Below are 20,017 nucleotides of genomic sequence, written 5' to 3' on the forward strand. Positions count from 1 at the left end.
AATTGAGAATTCATGAGACATGTTGAAGGGATGATGAATAATATGTCAGTTTTCTAGGAACAGAGTTTATAAAAGAGAATTCTGGGAAATAACTATAACAACTGGGCAAACAACTTGCAGGGTAGTCTACTCAAAGGTCTAGGTAATTGATGAGTCGGCATTCGCAAAAACTATAGTTCATCATTCCCTACTTGATGTATTCACATTTTAATAGTCAGCAATGCACAAAATTTACTGAAACCAAAGGCATTTAATGACATGGCAGTGTAGAAAAAGTAGTAGCAAAACATTTGCTTTATAAAACATAAGATGTAACTTCCAAAAATACATTCAATATTAATAAAAAGAATGGACATATAAAGTATATGCACATGGAGAGGCACACACAAAAAGCACATATGATCAGAGAACACATATGGAAGGGCACATAAATAGGGAATATCTGTGGACCAGAAATATGCATGGAGAGGTAACTTCAATTCTAACACTGCAATGGCATTGATGTCCTTGAATGACATTATTACACTTCTCATTGTAGTGCTCCTGGTCTTATGTCTTTGTTGTGGGAACCTGTTCGCTATTGGTTTTATCATTTTTCCCAGATAGTGGAATAAATGTCAAGGCTAGAATTTAAACCCAGGTCCTCTGACTCCAGGAACTATACACTCTTCTCTCTATCACTGTCCCTTAATTCAATTTAATAAATATTTGTTGAATGCCTATTATTTACTAAATATTAAATATTCATTAAGTACAATGCACCACATTTAAGAAGAAATTAACAATATCATCAAATCAGAGTAAATTGATAAGTGGGCATCCATGATGATGAAGACTCTTAAGTCCCACCATCCAAAGTATCAACTGAAGGAAAGTTAAGTATGAAAGAGACTAGATGTAGTGATGAGGAGAGGGTGTAATAGATAGCTTCAAAAAAAAAAAGCCAAGGTTCCTGCCCATTGTATCCAGGGTGATTCATACCCAAACCCTCCTCATTCAAATCCAATTCATGTTGTCATGGTTATTTTTTGAGGAGAACAAGCAACAACAATATGTGGAGTGGTCAGATTTCCTGTTTGGATACGATGGCAAGAACTAGGACCAACAGAGGTAAGTTACATGCATGACATTTGATGTTGTTGTTATTTCTTTGTTTTAATCAATAGTAGTTCATAAAGTAACAAATTACTGGAGATCATTTGTTGGGGACTATAGGCAGTAGTGACAAAAATGGTAATAAATGGTCAGATTATAGTGAAAAGTAGATTTAGAAACAGAGGTGGGTTCATATCCTAGTTCAGCTTTTTATGAGTTGTGTTTCTGAGTCAGACCCTTTACTTCTTGAACTCTCAATTTCCATATCTATAAAATGATGAAATTGAATTACATAATATATAGGTTCTTACCCAGTACTAAAACCTTATTTTGCTATAACTTCTGAGATCCATTCTGTTTCAGCATCTGTGATTTCTATGTCAGTTATGACAGAAATAATCTCAATCTGGGGTTGTGAGCAGGATGGAATAAAGAGGGGAAGACTGAAATAAATAGTCCAGATATAGGGAAAAAGTTAATAAGAGTACACCAAGGTGACTGTGGAACTAAAAGAAAAAGACATTATAAAGGAAGGTAAGAGTAAGGAAGGAATTAAAACTGACCTCAAATCTTCAAACTTTAATAATTTAGGAGAATTACAGTATTGACAAAACAAGCAAGAGATCTACACCATCTTTTGTTTGCTCCCTCTCTTTTAGATCTTTTCCCATTCCAAATGAATAGCCATTTGCTTATTGCAGGTGCATGATCATTTTCAGGTAAACTTCTGGCAAAAAAAAATACTGATGATTTATCAAGATTGAAATTTCACCTTCATGTTCTTCAAGCAGATTCAATTAATCTGTTGGCTCCAGATTTGGCCATATCCAGACAGCTAAAATCATACTTGATAGTTCTCAGTAAAATATATGTTTGTAATTTATTATCAGTTAATTCTCTATTTTCTGGAATTTCTTTTCCTTGAAATTTAGGAAACCAGATAATTTATCACAAACCAAACCAATAGGCAAGTAATCCACAACCACTCAGTACAATGATGTATAAATTGAGGGATAGGCATTTACAATCCAGATAGTATAACACTGTTTATTTAAAACAATTAATACTGATTGATTTAGCTTTAGTGCATAATCAAACACTGCCTGATTTCAAAGTAAGGGCTTGTAAATTTTTCTATTTGGATGAATTCCAAAATCTTTGGGCAAAAAAAAAGATGCTTAAATTAAATTTTTAAGTGTGAAAAATTAACCAGTGATGTATTAAAAAAAAAGTTGCTTAAAGAAAGGAAAAGAAAGCTAAGCCTTTCTCCTGTTCAAACATAATGCAAAATACAGAAGATAAAGCTTCTATTCTTTGCAACTAAGTTAACATTGGAGGAGAAAATAAACTTAAATTCTATTTCTATAGTTTCCTGAGAAGACTTCAATTGGTAGTTAGATTTTTTTTTCCCTCCATTTCTACTCTACTTGCTACTGCAAGGTGAAAAAGAAATTGATATAACCTGGTCTGTAAGATACTGTAGCAATGCTTCACTTTTAAAATATTGTTACTACTAATATGTGTTAGTTATTGAACATGTGATACTATAAAAAAGCTACAAGGAATTAATTATAGGCAACAAAGTTTTGTTTTTATCTCTGACAGCCTTATGATACAAAAGATGAGACAAGGTAGATCAATAAATGTTACAATTATATATATATATATGTGTGAACTTTTTCACAAAGATACATAATTTGTGTTCACTAAGGAAAATATGATGATGATGATATAATTACACATTTATATAGTGCTGTAAAGTTTATGGAGAAAGTGAGTTTTGAATTGTGTGTATGAAATTATTTTTATGTAGACAGTAGTGCAGGCACTAGAAAGAACAGAGAATCACTTGAAATGGGAGTATTAAAAAATCTGTCTGAAATAGAGAGTGGGCAAAGGGAACTGGAAAGAAATGAAAATTGTTAGACATAGTGAAACCAACTGGTAAAATATACAGCAAAGTCAAAAGAATGTGAGTAGAGAAATTAGAAACTAGTGAAGAGAAGATTGATGTTTTTGTAGATAAAATTAAGAAACATGTTAGTGACATCATTTAATTAAACTGAAGACAGCCAACACTGAAGGTATTACTAGAGAAGCTAAAGAAGGAAAGGAATAATGAATTCCTTGCATGCATATAACACTTTAAAGGTTACAAAGTCTTTTCTATATACAAAGTCTGCATTTTGGGTAGTTAAGATATTATTTCTATTTACAAATGAGGAAATCAAGGCTCATACACAGGCTAAAGTGATTTGCAAAATTATTTCCATAATAGAAAATGAAGGAATTGGTTTTGAACCTAGAGCTTTCATTTTTGAGGTCCAGAGCTTTTCCTATTATATAATTTAAAGTTATAATGCATTTAGACAAGCTCTCATAAGAAATTTGCTAATAAATATTTGACGCAGAAATCAGGACCCAGAGATGACCACAAAACAAAAAACACAAAAACTACAATAAAATGAGGATAAAGGTTCAGTACAACAGAAAGAATATTGACTTTGGAATCAGAGGGTCTGGGTTCAAATTCTGTTTCTGATACTTACTAATCGAGTGACTTTAGGAGATACAGTTAACATCCCTAAGCCTTAGTTTTCACAACTATAACATGAATGCATTGTACAGATGAGCTTTGAGTTCTAGTTATCAATAACTGTTGATTAAAACACTTTGCCAGGCATTGTGTTAAGTGCTGGAAATTCAAAGAAAGTAAAAAAAAATCCTTGGCCTCAAGGAGGGCATATTGTAGTTGGGAATACGGGGTAAAAAAATGGATCTATGATCTCACTGACACAGGAAACTAATGAGAAACAGTTTCACACAATAATGACTTAAGAATCAGTACTTGAGAGAGTGGAGTCAACCCACCAATATGTCAGCAGGACTTAAATTTTTATATTTTATATTTGCTTTTTTGTTTTAGGTTTTTGCAAGGCAAATGGGGTTAAGTGGCTTGGCCAAAGCCACACGGCTAGGCAATTATTAAGTGTCTGAGACCGTATTTGAATCCAGGTACTCCTGACTCCAGGGCCGGTGCTTTATCCACTGCCCCACCTAGCCGCCCCTATAGTTTATATTTGTGTCCAATTTACATGTAATAACAAGGATCACTGTATTGTGGAGAATGTCATTCACAGTCACATCATCATACAATAGCACTATTAGTGTTCTCATTTTACTTTGTGGCAATTCATCTAAGTCTTCCCAGGTTTCTCTGAAACCATCCTGCTTGTCATTTCCTATACCACAGAAACCCCTCATAATTATATACAACTAAGGCATTTCCCAATTGATGAGTATTCCTTCAACTTCCAATTTTTTGCCACCACAAAAAGAGCTACTATAAATATTTTTAAAGGAGAGGTCCTTTTTCCTTTTTTTTTTTTTGGAAGGGGGAGGTGTTTAAGAATCTCTTTATGATACAGATATAGTGGTTAAAGGGCACAGTTTTATAGTTCTCTTTGGACACGGTTCCAAATTGTTCTCCAGAATGATTGGACCTGTTCACAACTCCAACAACAGTGTATCACTGTCGAAATTTTCCCCTTCCCCTGCAATATCCATATTGTCTTCAATATACTATGTGAGAAGCAGGATTTGCAGACCCGTGTTCGCGAGTCCGAGCATAGCTCTGCGTGCCCATAGTTGGGTCTATTCTAGGAGGAAGGCCCTTGTCTTGGAGCTCCGGATCTAGAATCCTGCAAAGCACCAGCAGTTAATAAATACGCTGTATGGTGAATGGGAGCCGTTACTTGCACAGCGATGCCTGTCTCTATGATCTCACTTAATTCTCCTGTATTTGAGCCTTTGGAGTTGTCTTTGGGAATATGTTTATTTAAAAAACCGAGGCGGAGAGAAGGCTGAACCCGGATCTCCGCGTCCGGCCCTTCTGGCAGGAAAGAAATGGTGCCGGGCCAGGGACCCCCACGATGTGGGGGGCATGAGAGGGGCTAAAGGGTGGGCAAGTGCTTGCCGGGGCGAGCTAGGACAGTACTTTTTGGCGGCGCGGGGAAGGGGCCAAGAGCGGGTCCCGGCCCGCCTCGGGGACCCCGAGCTCACTCGGGCCGGCGCCAGGTGCGCACGGCGCCAGGTGCGCGCCCCCGCCCGGTGCCGGCCCGGGAGGCCCCCGGCCGCCGCCTCCCTCCCAGCGGGTCAGAGTGCGCGGAAGAGGCCCCGCCCAGGCCCGGCCCCCTCACCATGAGCGCGGCCCTCTCCATCCACGCCTCCCGCTCCTCCGCCGGCACCCGGACCCGGGGCGCCGCGGCAGCCGTCTCCTCCTCCATCTCGCGGCGGCGGAACGTCGGAGGCCGGCGGCGGCCGTTTCCGGGGGGGACCGCCGGATGCTGCGCACACCCGGGCCCGACTGCGCGACGGACGCGGCCTTCCGGCCCGAGGCAGCCGCGGCGGCGGCGGCGGGCGGGACGGCGGCCCGGACGGCTCAGTCGGCTCTGCGCGCCGCCCCGCCTCTCGGCTGACTGGGGTCCGGACCGGGAAGGGGCGAGGCGTCGGCTGCCTCGGCCCGCGCCCCCTGCTCCTGCGTGCGCCCCCCACGGCCCCCCAACACGCCCCTCCGGGACCGGAAGATGCTGAAGTCCGTGTGGAATTTTCTGAAACGTCACAAGAAGAAATGCCTGTTTGTGGGCACAGTCCTCGGAGGTGGGTGCGGGCGCCGGGGCGCAGGGGCCCGAGCCTCGCACGCCCTCGGCCCTCTTTTGACCGATGACAAAGCGGAGGCCCAGAGACGGACCTTTCCCTTTTAGCCGCTGAGTTTTACAATTTATTTTATTTTCATTTTTACAATGTAAAAAAAAAATTACATTATATCTTCAAATTCGTCTCTCTCCTTTGCTTCATCTATAAAAGCTCCTTGGACTTGCTCTATGAAATGAGAAGGTTCATATGAGTATTAGCTCGCCCAAGCTAGTGTTAGCTAGCCAGCTGGGCCCCTTCCCCTCTGTCACAAGCTGGATTAGGCAGATTGCCTTTGGGTGCCATTTACCGGTGACCTGCTGGAGAGACCGCAGGGCACTGGGTTGCAACACCCAGAACTTTGCCTTCATGTCTTCTTTTTTCCTTCCTTCCTTCCTTCCTTCCTTCCTTCCTTCCTTCCTTCCTTCCTTCCTTCCTTCCTTCTCTTTTTTCTTCCTTTCTTCCTTCCTTCCTTTCTTTCTTTTCTTTATTAATTCATTCTTTTATTTATTTGTTTGTTTGTTTATTTATTTATTTATGTATTTATTTCGAAGCAATGGGGTTAAGTGGTTTGTTTGCCCAAGGCCGCACAGCTAGGGATTTGAACTCAGGTACTCCTGACTACAGGGCAAGCTGCTCCACCTAGTCACCCCATACCAGGAAATACACTAAAGAAGTTGCCTAAAGTCTATTTCTGAGACTCTCTCTCTCTCTCTCTCCCCTTTTTTAAATTCCCTTCCCTCTCCCTCCCCCATTCCTGCCTTTCTCTCTTTTTAAACTATATTGTTGTATTTGTGCAGAAAGATCCAAGTACTTTTTTTTAAATTGATTTAGGTGATTTATTTATTTAGATTTTATTATTTAATTTATTGTATAAATTTAATATAGATTTATTATATTTATTATTTAATTCCATGTAATACTGATATAGTCTAATAGATGACCTAGAAGGACAGTTGAGAGGTTCATCAGTCTTCTTTGAGCTTAAGATTCTGTTGGGAGTCTGCCCTGGAGTCAGAAGAACAGATAAAAGGAAATTTTACTATCCTGTAGCCATAATTACTAAAATTTTCAGGAGGCCAGGGAGAGAAAATGTTGATGTGCTTGTGAACATACAGATGGAATTCTATTAAACAAGGAGTTTAATTAATTTAATTATTAGTAATTTAATTAAACAACCACTAAATACAAAGCTGCTTACAAATTAAGGACAAGAATTTCCCAAAGAATTTGACTCATCTTTTATTTTGATTATAAATTTCCACACAAAGCCATAGAGAAATAATAAGACATTCTAATTATCAGAATTCTTTCCAAACTTAATTATACAAATAACTATATATATATATATATATATATATACATATATATATATATATATATTGCTTTCTTTCACAAATTATGGCACCTAGACACACTGGCTTATTTATTCCTTGAATATGACATGCTGTCTCAGATTTGTGGCAAAATTAGTGTTTTAATCCAAAAAACTCAAAACTAAATCCTTAATTTTGTTGATGAAAGTATGGTTGTTTGAAACTGAGTAGAATTTTGTTTTGAGATCTTAATTCTTTTTGCATTTAGATGTTTTTATCTAAACTGCACACATTGCATTTAATATTCCATTGAGAATTTGATAAAGGTCTTCAGGCATTTGAAGGACTGTTATTGGAAAGAAGAAATACGCTGGTTTTTGCTTGGTCTCAGAGGGCAGAACTGGGAACTGTGGGTGGAAGTTACTGAGTCAAAAGAATTTAGCTAAATATAAGACAAAACTTAATGAAAATTAGAGCTAAGCCTTTGAACAGAAAAAGAAAGTAGCTACATCTGTCCTGGAGACAAAAAGACCAGAATTCAGATTTGGCCTCAGATACTTGCTAGCTGTGTGACTCTTAACAAGTCACTTTAGCTCCTGACTTTCTCAGTTTTCTCATCTGTAAAAACGGGAATATTATCTACCTTTCTCAAGAAGATAAGATGAGATAATATTCCAAGTGCTTTGTAAACTTTAAAGCTTTATATAAATTTTATTATTATTATTATTAATAACTGATAACCTGTGTTAATATAGAATCTCTTCTCCTAAATATTCTCCTGTCTAGGTTTTCCTGATTCTACTTACTCTTGTTTCTCCTGTTACTCCCTGACCACTCCTCAGCCTTCTTTGCTAGATTGTCATCCATATGATGCCTCCCAATATTAAATATATCTCTTGGATTCTGTCCTGTGTCCTCTTTTTCCTCTCTCTATAGATGGTAATCTATGATCTCATCAACTTATTTTGGTTCAATTATAATCTTTATGCAGATGATTCCTGGATTTTTTTATGTAACCCTAGTTTCTTCTGAGTATTAATTTAGCTATCCATTACCAACTTACCTTTTTCTCCTAAACTCTACCCAACTTTTTAACTTCTTTATGTCTACTCACTGTGTCTCCATCCTTCCATTTACTTGGATTCAGAAAGTCAGTCATCATCTACTCTTCCTTTCCCTCACATCAATTCAATCTTCAAGTTTGTTAATACTATCTCCATAATTTATGCCCCATCTTTTCCTTCTCTCTATTCACATGGTTACCTCTCTAGCTCAAACCCTCAACACTTTTAGTCTTAATTATTATGGTTTTCCTGCTTCAAGACCCATTCCACTCCACTTCATCCTTCTCACAATTGCCAAAGTGTTTCCTTGCTTAAAAAGTTTCAAATACAGACTTGTTCTGTGTATTGAGTAAGCTCTTCTTAACATGGTTTCTGCCTCTTTCCTAACTTAATTATGCAAATAACTATACATATTGCTTCCCTTCACAAACTATAGCATCTAGCCAAACTGGCTTATTTGTTCCATGAATATGACATGCTGTCTCACAGTTTTGCAAAGGTTATTACCTCTTCCTGCCTGGAATAGACTCTCTCTTCTGCTTCTTGGAATCAACAACCTTCTTTCTATGCTCAGCATCAGTACTACCTGCTACTGAGTCCTTTTCTGATTGCCTTTTATATTGCTTTCCCCTCAGGGTAAGTAAAACTTCTTAAGGGCAAATAGTGTTACTTTTTTGTCTTTTATATAATTGGTGCCTGTTAGAGTACCACACACATAGTAAATACTTTATTTAAAATTTTATTGATCTTACTATTGGCAGATAAACTTATGTCATGTTCCTTGTATTGTTTAGTTTTGTAAAACTCAAGACAATTGTTTTGTCTTTTGTATAAAAGAGCATTTATTTATTAGTTGTGTGACCTAGACAAGTCATTTAAACCTGATTGACTCCTCCCCCCACAAAAGGAATATTTAATTTTATCTTTGATCGTTCAAAATAGTCATAAATGTATAAATCAGATACCATAATTAGTTCATTTTTAAAAACTTTTAGGAGTATATATCCTTGGGAAATATGGACAAAAGAAGATCAGAGAAATACAAGAGAGAGAGGCTGCTGAATATATTGCCCAAGCAAGGCGACAATATCATTTTGAAAGTAACCAGAGAACTTGCAATATGACAGGTAAGACAGAATATTTCTCTATGCATGGAATTGTTTGTTTGTGTATACATAGTGTGCATGTGTTTATGTGTATGTGTATACACAAAACTTTGTGTGTGTATGTATAAATACGGGGTGTGTGTGTGTGTGTGTGTGTGTGTGTAGAAATGGATCTCTGCTGTCACATTAATTTAGAAAGCCATAAATGTTATTTTTGTTGCATTATCTTTTTACCAATTACATCTTAATTTGGTTGACTGTCAACTTACAATTGACTCTGCTCTAGACTGTTCTCTAAGATCATAGCTTCTGACAAAGTACTAGACCTATATTGGGGTAGGGTGTTTCCTAAATGAGTGAAATCACAGATCTTGTCTCTGTCCCTTTCACTTAATATAAATGTCAGTTGACTTGAAATGACTACCCTACCTAAGAATGGAGAGCTCTTCACCATTAGATTAGCCATCAGTTGATCATTTCTTTTGGTCATCTCCTCTCATAGAGATCCTCTGCTAAGGCATAGAGGAGTTGTAACCTGCATTAGTGGAAAGTGACCTACACTGACGAAATTATGGTTCTTTTTGAAGTATTAAAGTAATTTTCTATATTGGATTGCTTTCTGTCAGGGGAGAGGGGGGGAAAGGAAAGGAGGGAGAGAGAAAAATTATAAAACTCAAAACCTTGCAAAAAAGTGATTGGTAAAAATTACCACTGTAGTTGAAAAAACATAAAATATTTATATAAATTCAAAAAGAGTAATAAAGTAATTTCAGAGATCAGTGTTTCAGTAAAATGTGGTTTTTTTTTTTTTTGGTTGTTCAGTCATTGTCATGTCTGCCTCTTTGTGGCGCCATGAACCATAGACACTAGATCCTCTTCTGTTTTTCAGGATCTCTTGGAGTCTAAGTTCATGTTTTAAAGCTTTCCAAGTTGTCTTTATGGATAAAGTGGTACAATATGGGCTGCCTCTGGGTAATGCTACTTGAGGGTAGATTTCACAGTTGAACTAGTTGAGTATCATTTTTGATGAGTAATGATTCTTTTCAACCTAAGGGCAGTCTCTACTGGCATGCCACAAGATTTTGTTATTGGTCTAGAGATGTTTCACATTTTTATCACTTACTTGGTTTAGATTTATCAAATTTTCAAATGATATGGAACTGGGCGGCATAACTAATATCACTGATAAGATAAGAGGTTATATACTTGCATTTAGACTGAAATAATGGGCAGAAAACAAAATGATGAAATTTAACAGGATTAAATACTGAGGATTGTGTTCAGAGTCAGGCAATCCATTGTATAGATATAGAGGAAATGGCTTAACATTGATATGCATAAAATGTTATGGTCATCTTAGATCATAAGCTTTATATAAGTGAGCAGTATGATAAAACTACTAAAAATAGCAGATATGATTCTAGCCCACATTAATGTAAATTATGTACAGGTCACGGGAAGTAATATTTTAATCATTAATAATAGTACTTTAATAATATAATAATATTAATTTATAGTAATTTAATAATTTAATAATTAATAGTAATTTAATAACAATATTAATAATAGTACTATAATAATATAGTACTTTAAGTTCTATTAAAGCTCTTTGTCCACAAATATATATACATATATATATATGTATATATATATATATATATATATATATCCATTTTATAATTGAAGAAACTAAGGCTCATAGAAATTGTGACTTTTCCATAGTTACTCTACTACTAATGTCCAAGGGAAGATAGGAACCCAAGTCTTCTTGCATCCAGTACTTTTCCCATAAACCACAGGCTTCCACCACTGTATTCTGGAGCCATCAGACTATTTCTGGGAGTCATTATTTATTTGTTTGTTTGTTTGTTTGTTTATTAGGTTTTTGCAAGGCAAATGGGGTTAAGTGGCTTGCCCAAGGCCACACAGCTAGGTTGAAGTGTCTGAGGCCAGATTTGAACTCAATTCTTCCATCTCCTCATCTTCCATAGCCATTAAAAATGTGTGCTTAGATTTTGGGTGGGATTCATGAATCTTAAGTTTTAAATGGGGAATGTGCCACATGCAAAATCCATTAGAGATGCATAAAACAGTGCTTTCTGAAGTCAGGTTAGGAATCATTATCATTTGGAGTTATCAGGGAAAGCTTCATGAAAGAAATGGCCTTTGAATTGGGCATTAGAATAATAAATAGGTATTCACTAGGGCAAAAATAGTCTCCATACCTTGGCTCATTTCCTCTTGTCCCTAGTCCCCAACCATATTCCCGGTTGTATGTTAGTTGTATGTCTTGAAAATTTATTCCAATTTGAACTTTAATTTTTCCCTTAAGTATGTCAAATCTGGGTCCCCTAGAAGAGTTCTGTCTATGATGATAAATCTCTGAGACTGTTCATCCAGATTGCTGTTTGCATTTCCTCATCATTGACTTGTGAATTTTCTTTATAGCAGTAATCTAGCCAAAACTCTCACTCCTCAAACTAGGTAACTGATTGTTAATTTAACCCCAGCCATTGTGTTTTTAGGGAGAAAATAAACTGTCTTTGATGCCAAAAAGCACTTAGTATTGCTTTACTTGACCTTTTTCAGTATTATCTGAAGTGAAAAGGAAAGGGGTTTGTCTGGAAAGAAAGCCAAATAAGAGATGGGATATTAGTCCAACATCCATTCAGCACCTCAGAATTGTTAGAAAGGAATTAAATGGCTAAACCACTAAAAGATGAGGGGAAAAAAACAACTAAAAGAAGAGAAAGTACCAGAACTTATATTAAGGTACCTAAGCAAAAAGTCATACCTAAGTCAGTTCCCCTCTGTCACCATAAATATCATAAAATTGATGTTTGTCCTTCATTCTCAAAAAAGACTATGGCTTCAGGGAGGTGATGCCATGACAAGCATATGAATTGGATTTGAGTGAGGGCTAAGTCACCAGCCTCACTTTCTCCTCCACAACCATCTGGATCCAGTGATTATATATGGATCAGGATGACGGGAAATGGCCCTTGATACAAGGCAATCAGGGTTAAGTGACTTGCCCAGGGTCACAAAGCTGGTGTCTTCGAACTCCCATTTTCCTAACTCCAAGGCCAGTGCTCTATCCACTGTACCACCCAGCTGCCCACAGCATAACATACAACAAATACAGAACTATTAAGGCATTAAAGCAATCAACTTGAAAAAGCTCAGTGAAAGGAAAAGTACCACAGCAGCTTCTAAAAGTCCTCCCCCAAGAAAGATCTTTCATGATATAGAGCAGTAAAAAAAGGAAATAAATATGAATATGGGTACTAATTAGATCTCTCAAAGGGAAAAAAATGAAAAATCCAAAGAGACAGAATTTAGAGCAAATAATGGAGAATTTATCAGGAAAAAAATTGTAACTTAATGTAGAAATGAGATGAAATGACTGAAAAATATCAAAATACAAAGAATTTTTTCTTTAGAATTTTGCAAGGCAAATGGGGTTAAGTGGCTTGCCCAAGGCCACACAGCTAGGTAATTATTATGTGTTTGAGGCTGGATTTGAATTCAGGTCCTCCTGACTCCAGGGTTGGTGCTCTATCCACTGTGCCACCTAGCTGCCCCCAAAATACAAAGAATTTTAAAGAAAACATGAAATCTTTATTAGTTAAGGGAAATAATTCTAAAAATAAACCTACCCTAAATGTTACAGCTCTTCCAGAAACAAAATGATTAAAAGCCTAAATAATATAACAAATTATGAGTAAATTACTTAGAAGTACTGGAAACAGAGGACAAAGTATATAGCTCAGTAGAATCCAGACCACACTAAAGACCCAAGGGTCAGGAAATCCTGCAAATAGCCAGGAGAGAGCCCCAAATCATCGTTGGATGGTCATTACCCTCCCCCCACAACCAATCAATTGCTAGGTCTTATTAATTCTAGCACCACAATGTATCTCCTATTGATCTTTTGGCTACTTACATGGCTGCTATATTGAGAACTTTCTTACCTCTTTTCTTGGCTATGTAGTCACTGTAAAGACTAATAAGTTTCCCTATTCCATATCTCTCCCTTTTAATTCATCCTCCATACAGCTGCCAAAATGATATTCCTAAAGAAAAGGCTAAGTGTATGGCAATCCCCTGCTCAAAAAAACTCTAGGTACTCCCTCTTGCCTCTGGGATCAAATAAATACAAACTAGTCTCTGATATATTTAAATAAATTCTTCACAATCTGGCTCTAATTTCTTGCACATTATTCTCCTACACACACTGCCCACTTATATATGATATTCCACTTTCAAACTTCCCCCTTCTTACACAAATTGTCCCTCATGCTTGAAATGGGCTCCCTATTCATTTCCACTTCTTAGAATCCTCATTTGTCATCTCTGAAATGAAATCTTTCCTAATCTTCCCCAGATGCTAATAATCTACTGAAAAAAATTACTGATTTATCTTGTGCCTATATGTGGTTGCTTTCCCCTGAAAGGATGCTAGTTCCTTGCTAGCAGGGACTATTTGTTGTCTTTGTATCCTTGGTACCTGCTTAATACAGGTACAGAACAGCTGCTTAATAAATGTTTGATACAGAACCCCTTCTATCATATCACACTACTGACCCATCATGAATTAATATTTCTATAAAGGAATTTCTTCAGAAGATCTGTCAGAAATAAAATACAAGATAAGGGAAATAAGATCCACAATCCCACTAATATATGGGATGAATGGATTAGATTCTAAAGTATCATTAAGGGGAAGGAAATCCAGAAGGAGATGAATTGGAAAAGGTTACTAACATGAATTAGTTGACTTGGTAGGTAGGTAAGTTTGAGTGGAGACCTCTTTTAGCTAGCTTGAGAAGGTGACCAAACTAGATTTTGAATGACAAAAAGGGAATTATCTTGAACTCAGTGGATTTGGACTGGGTAGGAGAAATAGGGAGGGGTTCAGGAGGAACTAGGTAGACCAAAGAGGCATCTGGGAAAACTTTTAAGTAGAAACCATGCTCAGATTAATATAAGGAAAACAAAGTATAGAACTAAGTGCTGCTCGAAAAAGGAGAGGAAATAATAGAATAGATTTTAAGGAAAAAGCACAAACTTAAATTTTATAGTTTTTAATGAAATTATATTTAACTTAATTAAATTGAAAGAAGATAACAGAATAACTCCAGAAATTCAAATGGATGAAGTTTGTCCTTTGTTCTCCAAGAAGACCATGACAAGCAAGTGAATTGGATTTGAGTAAGGGGATGCTGTACTAAGGCACCAGCCTCACTTTTTCCTCTGGAGTCATCTAGGTCCAGTGGCCAGATATGAATCAGGATGAATGGAGATGGGCCTGGATTGAAGGCAATCAGGGTAAAGTGACTTGTCCAAGGAATGTCTGAGACCAGATTTGAATTCAAATTCTCCTGACTCCAGGACTATTGTTGTATCCACTGCACCACCTAGCTGTCCTCTTATTTATGAATGGTAAGGCATCCAAGGAAGGGATTATGACTACTGATATATGTGGACTCAGGAAGTGAATATTCTATTTTTTCTTTAAAAAAAATTTTTCGGAGGGTGATCTGAGGACGTTATGGCCACGCGGTTTGTCTTCAGGGTCCCCTGTGGGCATCCTCACTGTGGGGTCCCGCTGCCCTCTGGGGCTTCGCTTTTCAGGGATACATTAAGAAGCCGGTCATAAGAGGAGGCAAAGGTAAAGCTTTACCCACAGAGGCTCTGAAGGACCCAGATGCATGCAAGGACCCTGCCCTGCTTACTACACATGCCGGGGGGGGGGGGGGGGGTTAACATCTACAAAGAGGGCCAGCATGTGGCCCTGAAGCCAGACTCAGAGTATCCAGATTGGCTTTTTGAGATGAACCTGGGGCCACCCAAGACGCTGGAGTTGCTGGAGCCTGAAAGCCGGGAGTACTGGTGGCTCCTATGGAAACAGAACATCCAGAGGAACAACAAGTTGCAAAAAAACCAAGAAATTGTGACAGAGGACAACTAGGACTTTGGTGTCCCTGTTCCCAGACATGCTATGATAGGATATCCCCTAGGGACTCTCTCACTGGCCCTCACTAACCTAGGTCTCTCTCCAGGACAAAACTTTGGGCAGCAGGGGAGAAGGGAGGAGGCTACAGACAAAAGGGTTTTTCTTCCAAAATTTGTATTTTTCTGGGGGGAAAGCAAGAAATGGAAGAGATAGCTCCTTCCCTTCTATTCTTGGACCATGATTCTTCATATCCACCTCTCATCTTCCCTTCTGAGATAACCTCTGTGCTATGAGGCTGTCTGAGAGGAGCTGAGCCCAAAGGCAGTTGAATAAAACTCTCCCAGGAGATTCTTTGGGAGCAGAATGACACCTGTTCAAAAAAAATTTCTTCATATTAAATGAGCATCATTATAAAAGGCATGGAGAGAAACAATGGGCAAAGGGCATGGAGAAGAAGAGTAGAGGGAGCAAATTAATTTTTCAGGTGAGAGATTCATACTCATTAATAATTCAGTATTGTAGGTAAGATAATACAGAACAATCTGTCTTGGAGAGAGGAAAGGGTAAAATCAGAGGGCCTAAATCATGACTAGTCAAGACACATGAAAGACTTTCAGTTTATTGCCTTGCCTTTGAATCAGTGGGAAAATGACAATAAAAGACTCCAAATGGAATATAGAGGAATGTGAGTTTGGTATAGCCAGCAGAAAGGGGGAAAAACAATCTGGCAGCAATATGAACCCATCTGAGGAAGGAAAGAGCATAAGACACAGGTTTTGTAAAGAACCCTGCTATTGAGCTGTGGTAGATATTTCTAGAGATAAACTTTTTCAGAATCCAGAGACATACCTCTCAGCTAACTTAAGCTAACAGCAAGGAAATGGGAAGTACAGTTCAGAGAGGAGAGAGAGCAAGAGTTCATAAATTCACATGGACAGTGTGAATTAGATAAGAATAGAAAGAATTGATTAGAAAGAATAAGGGATGGGGAGAAAGACAGCAAGATTGTATTTGAGATAAGGATTAACATATTAAAACTGTCTCTTGATTAATCATTCAATATTTAAGTGCTTATTATATGCCAGACTCTACATTCTAAACCTTGCAGATATAAAAAGAAGCAAAAGATAACCTTTGCTTTCAAGGAACTCACAATCTAATAAAAGAAATCACAAATAAATGAATATGTTATTGTTTGTTCTTCCTTTTTGAAGTGGACCAATGACAGTAGGAGGCGATGTCTGACTTGCCTGAATTGAATTTAAATGAGGTAGAGTTGCAAAAAGTCATCAGCCTCAATTGTCTCTTCCAGAGTTATCAAAATCTATTGTCAGGACAAAGTCAAGATGACTGGCAGTGGTTCAGGATCCAGAGAATGCCCTTGGCATCTTAGATGTCTGACCAAAGCTCCAAATGTTACACAATGCCTGCTCTAGCTACTTTCATGGCCATTGGAACAAATTGTTCTCACTCACCCATTCTGCCCTGGGAAATCTTCACATGCTTGAGGTAGACATGAGTTAGGGAAATAATTCTTCGATGGTTTTGAAGCCTATTGGTTACCCTAATCCTGGAAGCTGGGGTGTGTCCATTGCTCAAGCTACAGTTTTTTGGAGCTACAGATGAGAGTTAAGCACTAGACAGATGGACACCAAAGGTGGATGAGCAACCCTGAAAAGAGCTTGGCAGTCCCTCATACCAGAGGTGCTAATTTTCCCTAAACACCCCATATGTTTTGTATGGCTATATATGTATAACCTATATGAAATTCCTTGCCTTCTCAATGAGGGGGAGAGAAGAGAGGAAGTGAGAAAATTGAGAATTCATAATGTTAAAAATTCTTTTTTACATGTAATGAGGAAAAAGACCTATTATGTTCCAGTTACTGTGGTAAGCACGGGATACCAAAAAAAGACAAAAAACAGTCTCTCAAGAAACTGATATTCTAATGGATGCTTGCCTCTGTGTGTGCTTAAAAAGGATGCTTTCATGAGCAGCTGATGGAAGAAAATTGTTAAAAGGGCCTCTAATAAACACTATTGGTTCCCTGTCATCTCCAAGATCAAATATTCTGTTTGGTGCCTTATAATCTGACCCCTTCCTATCTTTCCAGACTTCTTCCATCTTAAACTATCTCTCTCTTCCCCATACTTTATCTTCAAACCCATGACACTGGCCTCCATGCATATTCATTGGCTTTCCCCCATGCCTGAAATGTTCTCCATCCTCATTTTCCCTCCTGGCTTCCTTCAAGTCTCAGCCAAAGTCACAGGCAATTATAAAGTGACTGAGTCTGGATTTGAACTCAGGTTCTCCTGACTCCAGGGCCGGTGCTCTATCCACTGCACCACCTAGCTGCCCCTTCTTGTGATTTTATTATTTCTTTTTTGCTGTCATGTTGGCAACCATACATATTCATGACTATGCACATTGAAGAACAAATTAGAGGTGCAATGTGTGCAAGTTCCTTTGCATATTCCACTGGCACTTCATTCATTGCATATTTTCATTATTTGCCTTTGAAATTAAAGTTTTAGGTTGCAGTGATGTTCTCAAAGTATAGTGCAAAAGCTTTGGACTCTTAAACCCAAGTATGCAAATTTTGTGATACAATTTAGTGAGAAAATAAATGTGTTAGAAAAATTTCATGTTATAATATGTGAGCTGTGAGTTTGGTGTTAATGAATCAGTTATATCCACAGAAAAGAGGAAAATATTTCAAACTCTTATGTCTTTCATAATTTCTAACACTATTCACCAGCAATTGAAGACAGAGTGATGTAGGTGATGTTGAGGCCTCATTGTATTGACTAAAGTCCCAGCAACCTTTCCTTTGATTTTCAAATGTTGATACAGGCAGAGCAGTTTACTGTAATTTAATATGCAATATACTCTCACACGGCTTGCCTTCTGATACAGTGGAAAATAAAATTCAGGTTGAAAACTTTTAGTCTTAAGAATTTTATTTGTTATGCAAAATTCATGGTACTATAGATTTCATGTACTATGAAAAATGAATATTTTCTGAAAGCAATTTTTTAAAATCTTAATGTCAGCACAAAAGATCAGAGAATTCTAAGGAATCACTATTGAGAAAAATTGTTTTGCATGTTACCAATTTTATGTTTTATACTACATTTTATGGGTACAATGTTAGGAAGAGTACATATTATCAGAATTAATGTTATAAAGAATTTTCAGCAATCTCTAGTGAAAGATTACAGTTTTTATTGTTTGCAGGAACCTAAGCCCCTATTTCCCATAGGTTCAATATATCAACAGACGCATTTTTTACTTTTGTGCCATTTTCTAGGATTGTTTCTTTCTATGAAAGTTGAAGCTTGGGGGCGGCTAGGTGGCATAGTGGATAGAGCACCGGCCCTGGAGTCAGGAGTACCTGAGTTCAAATTTGGCCTCAGACACTTAATAATTACCTAGCTGTGTGGCCTTGGGCAAGCCACTTAACCCCATTTGCCTTGCAAAAACCTAAAAAAGAAAATAAAAGAAAAAGAAAATTGAAGCTTGAATGAAATTATAATGACCAAGTTTGATCTCAAATAAGAAGTGGAAATATGCACCTCTTTCCTTGCAGATATGGGAGAACCTTGGTTGCTGATCATTATTATTATCCATGTTGGTTAGTTTTTCTGAACTATTCCTCCCCCCTCCCATCTTTTAAAAACTTATTTAAAGGAATGACACTCAGTGTTGGGGAAGAGGGGAGCATATATTTGGAAATGAAGGCCGTATAAAAAGAAAAAATTTCAATGGACCCTGGATGGCAGGCCAGGAGCAGCTACTGTCAAGATTGAATTTTAACAAAAGAGTAAACTGAGGCAGATCTTTGCACAAGATAGGCTTTATTAGCAGGGACATGCTATCTGCAATAAATGAGTCAGTGATTTGCCTCCATTAATGCCAAAGACCTCACACAAAAAGACAATTCCTCTTAAATAGATTGTGGAGAATACTGAAACAGATCAGAATATATGACATCATGGGATTGATGGCAAAATGATCTTTGTCTGAAAGCAGGTATGAGATCATGACCTAGACTTTTGGACAGCAAATCAGACATCCCTGAATAATAAATTGGTGACATAAAGATAATTAGGCCCAAACGCCCTCTTTCACACATATCACAATTTCTCAATTTCTTTACTGATTTCCTGGAGTTTTCCAAGCGCACCAACCTGTCATTCATAAATAGGGTTAATTTTTCTTAACTCTGTTGATGTTTATGCCTTTGATTTTTGTTATTAATACAGCAAGTATATCTAGGGAGTATCTATGTAGCACAGTAGAACACTAAAATAAAAGAAGTCTTTTCTGAGATTAGGTTTTTTAAATTTCTATTTCTTGTTTTGCTTGTTTTAATATTTTATATTTTTATAGGGACTGAATCATTTCCTTTGAATTCTGAACTTATTTGGCATAAAAATGTTTATAGTGGTTTATGATAATTTTTTATTTCCTTTGTGTTGCATGTTCATATTATTTTTAATTCTGACAGTTTAGTTTTCCTAATCCTAGTTAAAGGTTTATTGATTCTCTTAGTCTTTTGAAAACATAGACTTATTTTTTTAATTTTCTTTCCATAATTTTCAAATTTTTCTTTTGTGTTTGTTTTAGAATTAACTCATTTACTTTTTAGTATTTTTAATTTCATGCACTTTTGACTGAACCTTTTTAAAATTTGCAATTATCATATTTCAGATATATTTTCCTGAGACCTGCTTTTTTTAGCTGAATGTAAAAAAGTTTGAGTATGCTTTTTTTCATTGC

The 20,017-nt window shown here is 37.3% G+C and overlaps 2 protein-coding genes across 2 annotated transcripts in view; one reads left to right on the forward strand and one right to left on the reverse strand.

Annotated features, from left to right (window-relative positions):
* ADAT2 (adenosine deaminase tRNA specific 2) overlaps positions 1 to 5,587 on the reverse strand; it is a 31,692-nt gene extending 26,105 nt beyond the window's left edge. Inside the window, exon 1 of the mRNA XM_074187741.1 lies at positions 5,295 to 5,587. Within this exon, the coding sequence (XP_074043842.1) occupies positions 5,295 to 5,381 (87 nt within the window). The 5' untranslated portion in view covers positions 5,382 to 5,587. The remainder of the gene's footprint in view (positions 1 to 5,294) is intronic.
* The window catches only part of PEX3 (peroxisomal biogenesis factor 3), a 42,760-nt gene continuing 28,222 nt past the window's right edge, over positions 5,480 to 20,017 (forward strand). The window contains exons 1-2 of the mRNA XM_074187740.1: positions 5,480 to 5,754; positions 9,163 to 9,294. Of these exons, the coding sequence (XP_074043841.1) occupies positions 5,682 to 5,754; positions 9,163 to 9,294 (205 nt within the window). The 5' untranslated portion in view covers positions 5,480 to 5,681. The remainder of the gene's footprint in view (positions 5,755 to 9,162; positions 9,295 to 20,017) is intronic.

This window comes from Macrotis lagotis, chromosome 5 (genome assembly GCF_037893015.1).
Source record: "Macrotis lagotis isolate mMagLag1 chromosome 5, bilby.v1.9.chrom.fasta, whole genome shotgun sequence".
NCBI lineage: Eukaryota > Metazoa > Chordata > Mammalia > Peramelemorphia > Peramelidae > Macrotis > Macrotis lagotis.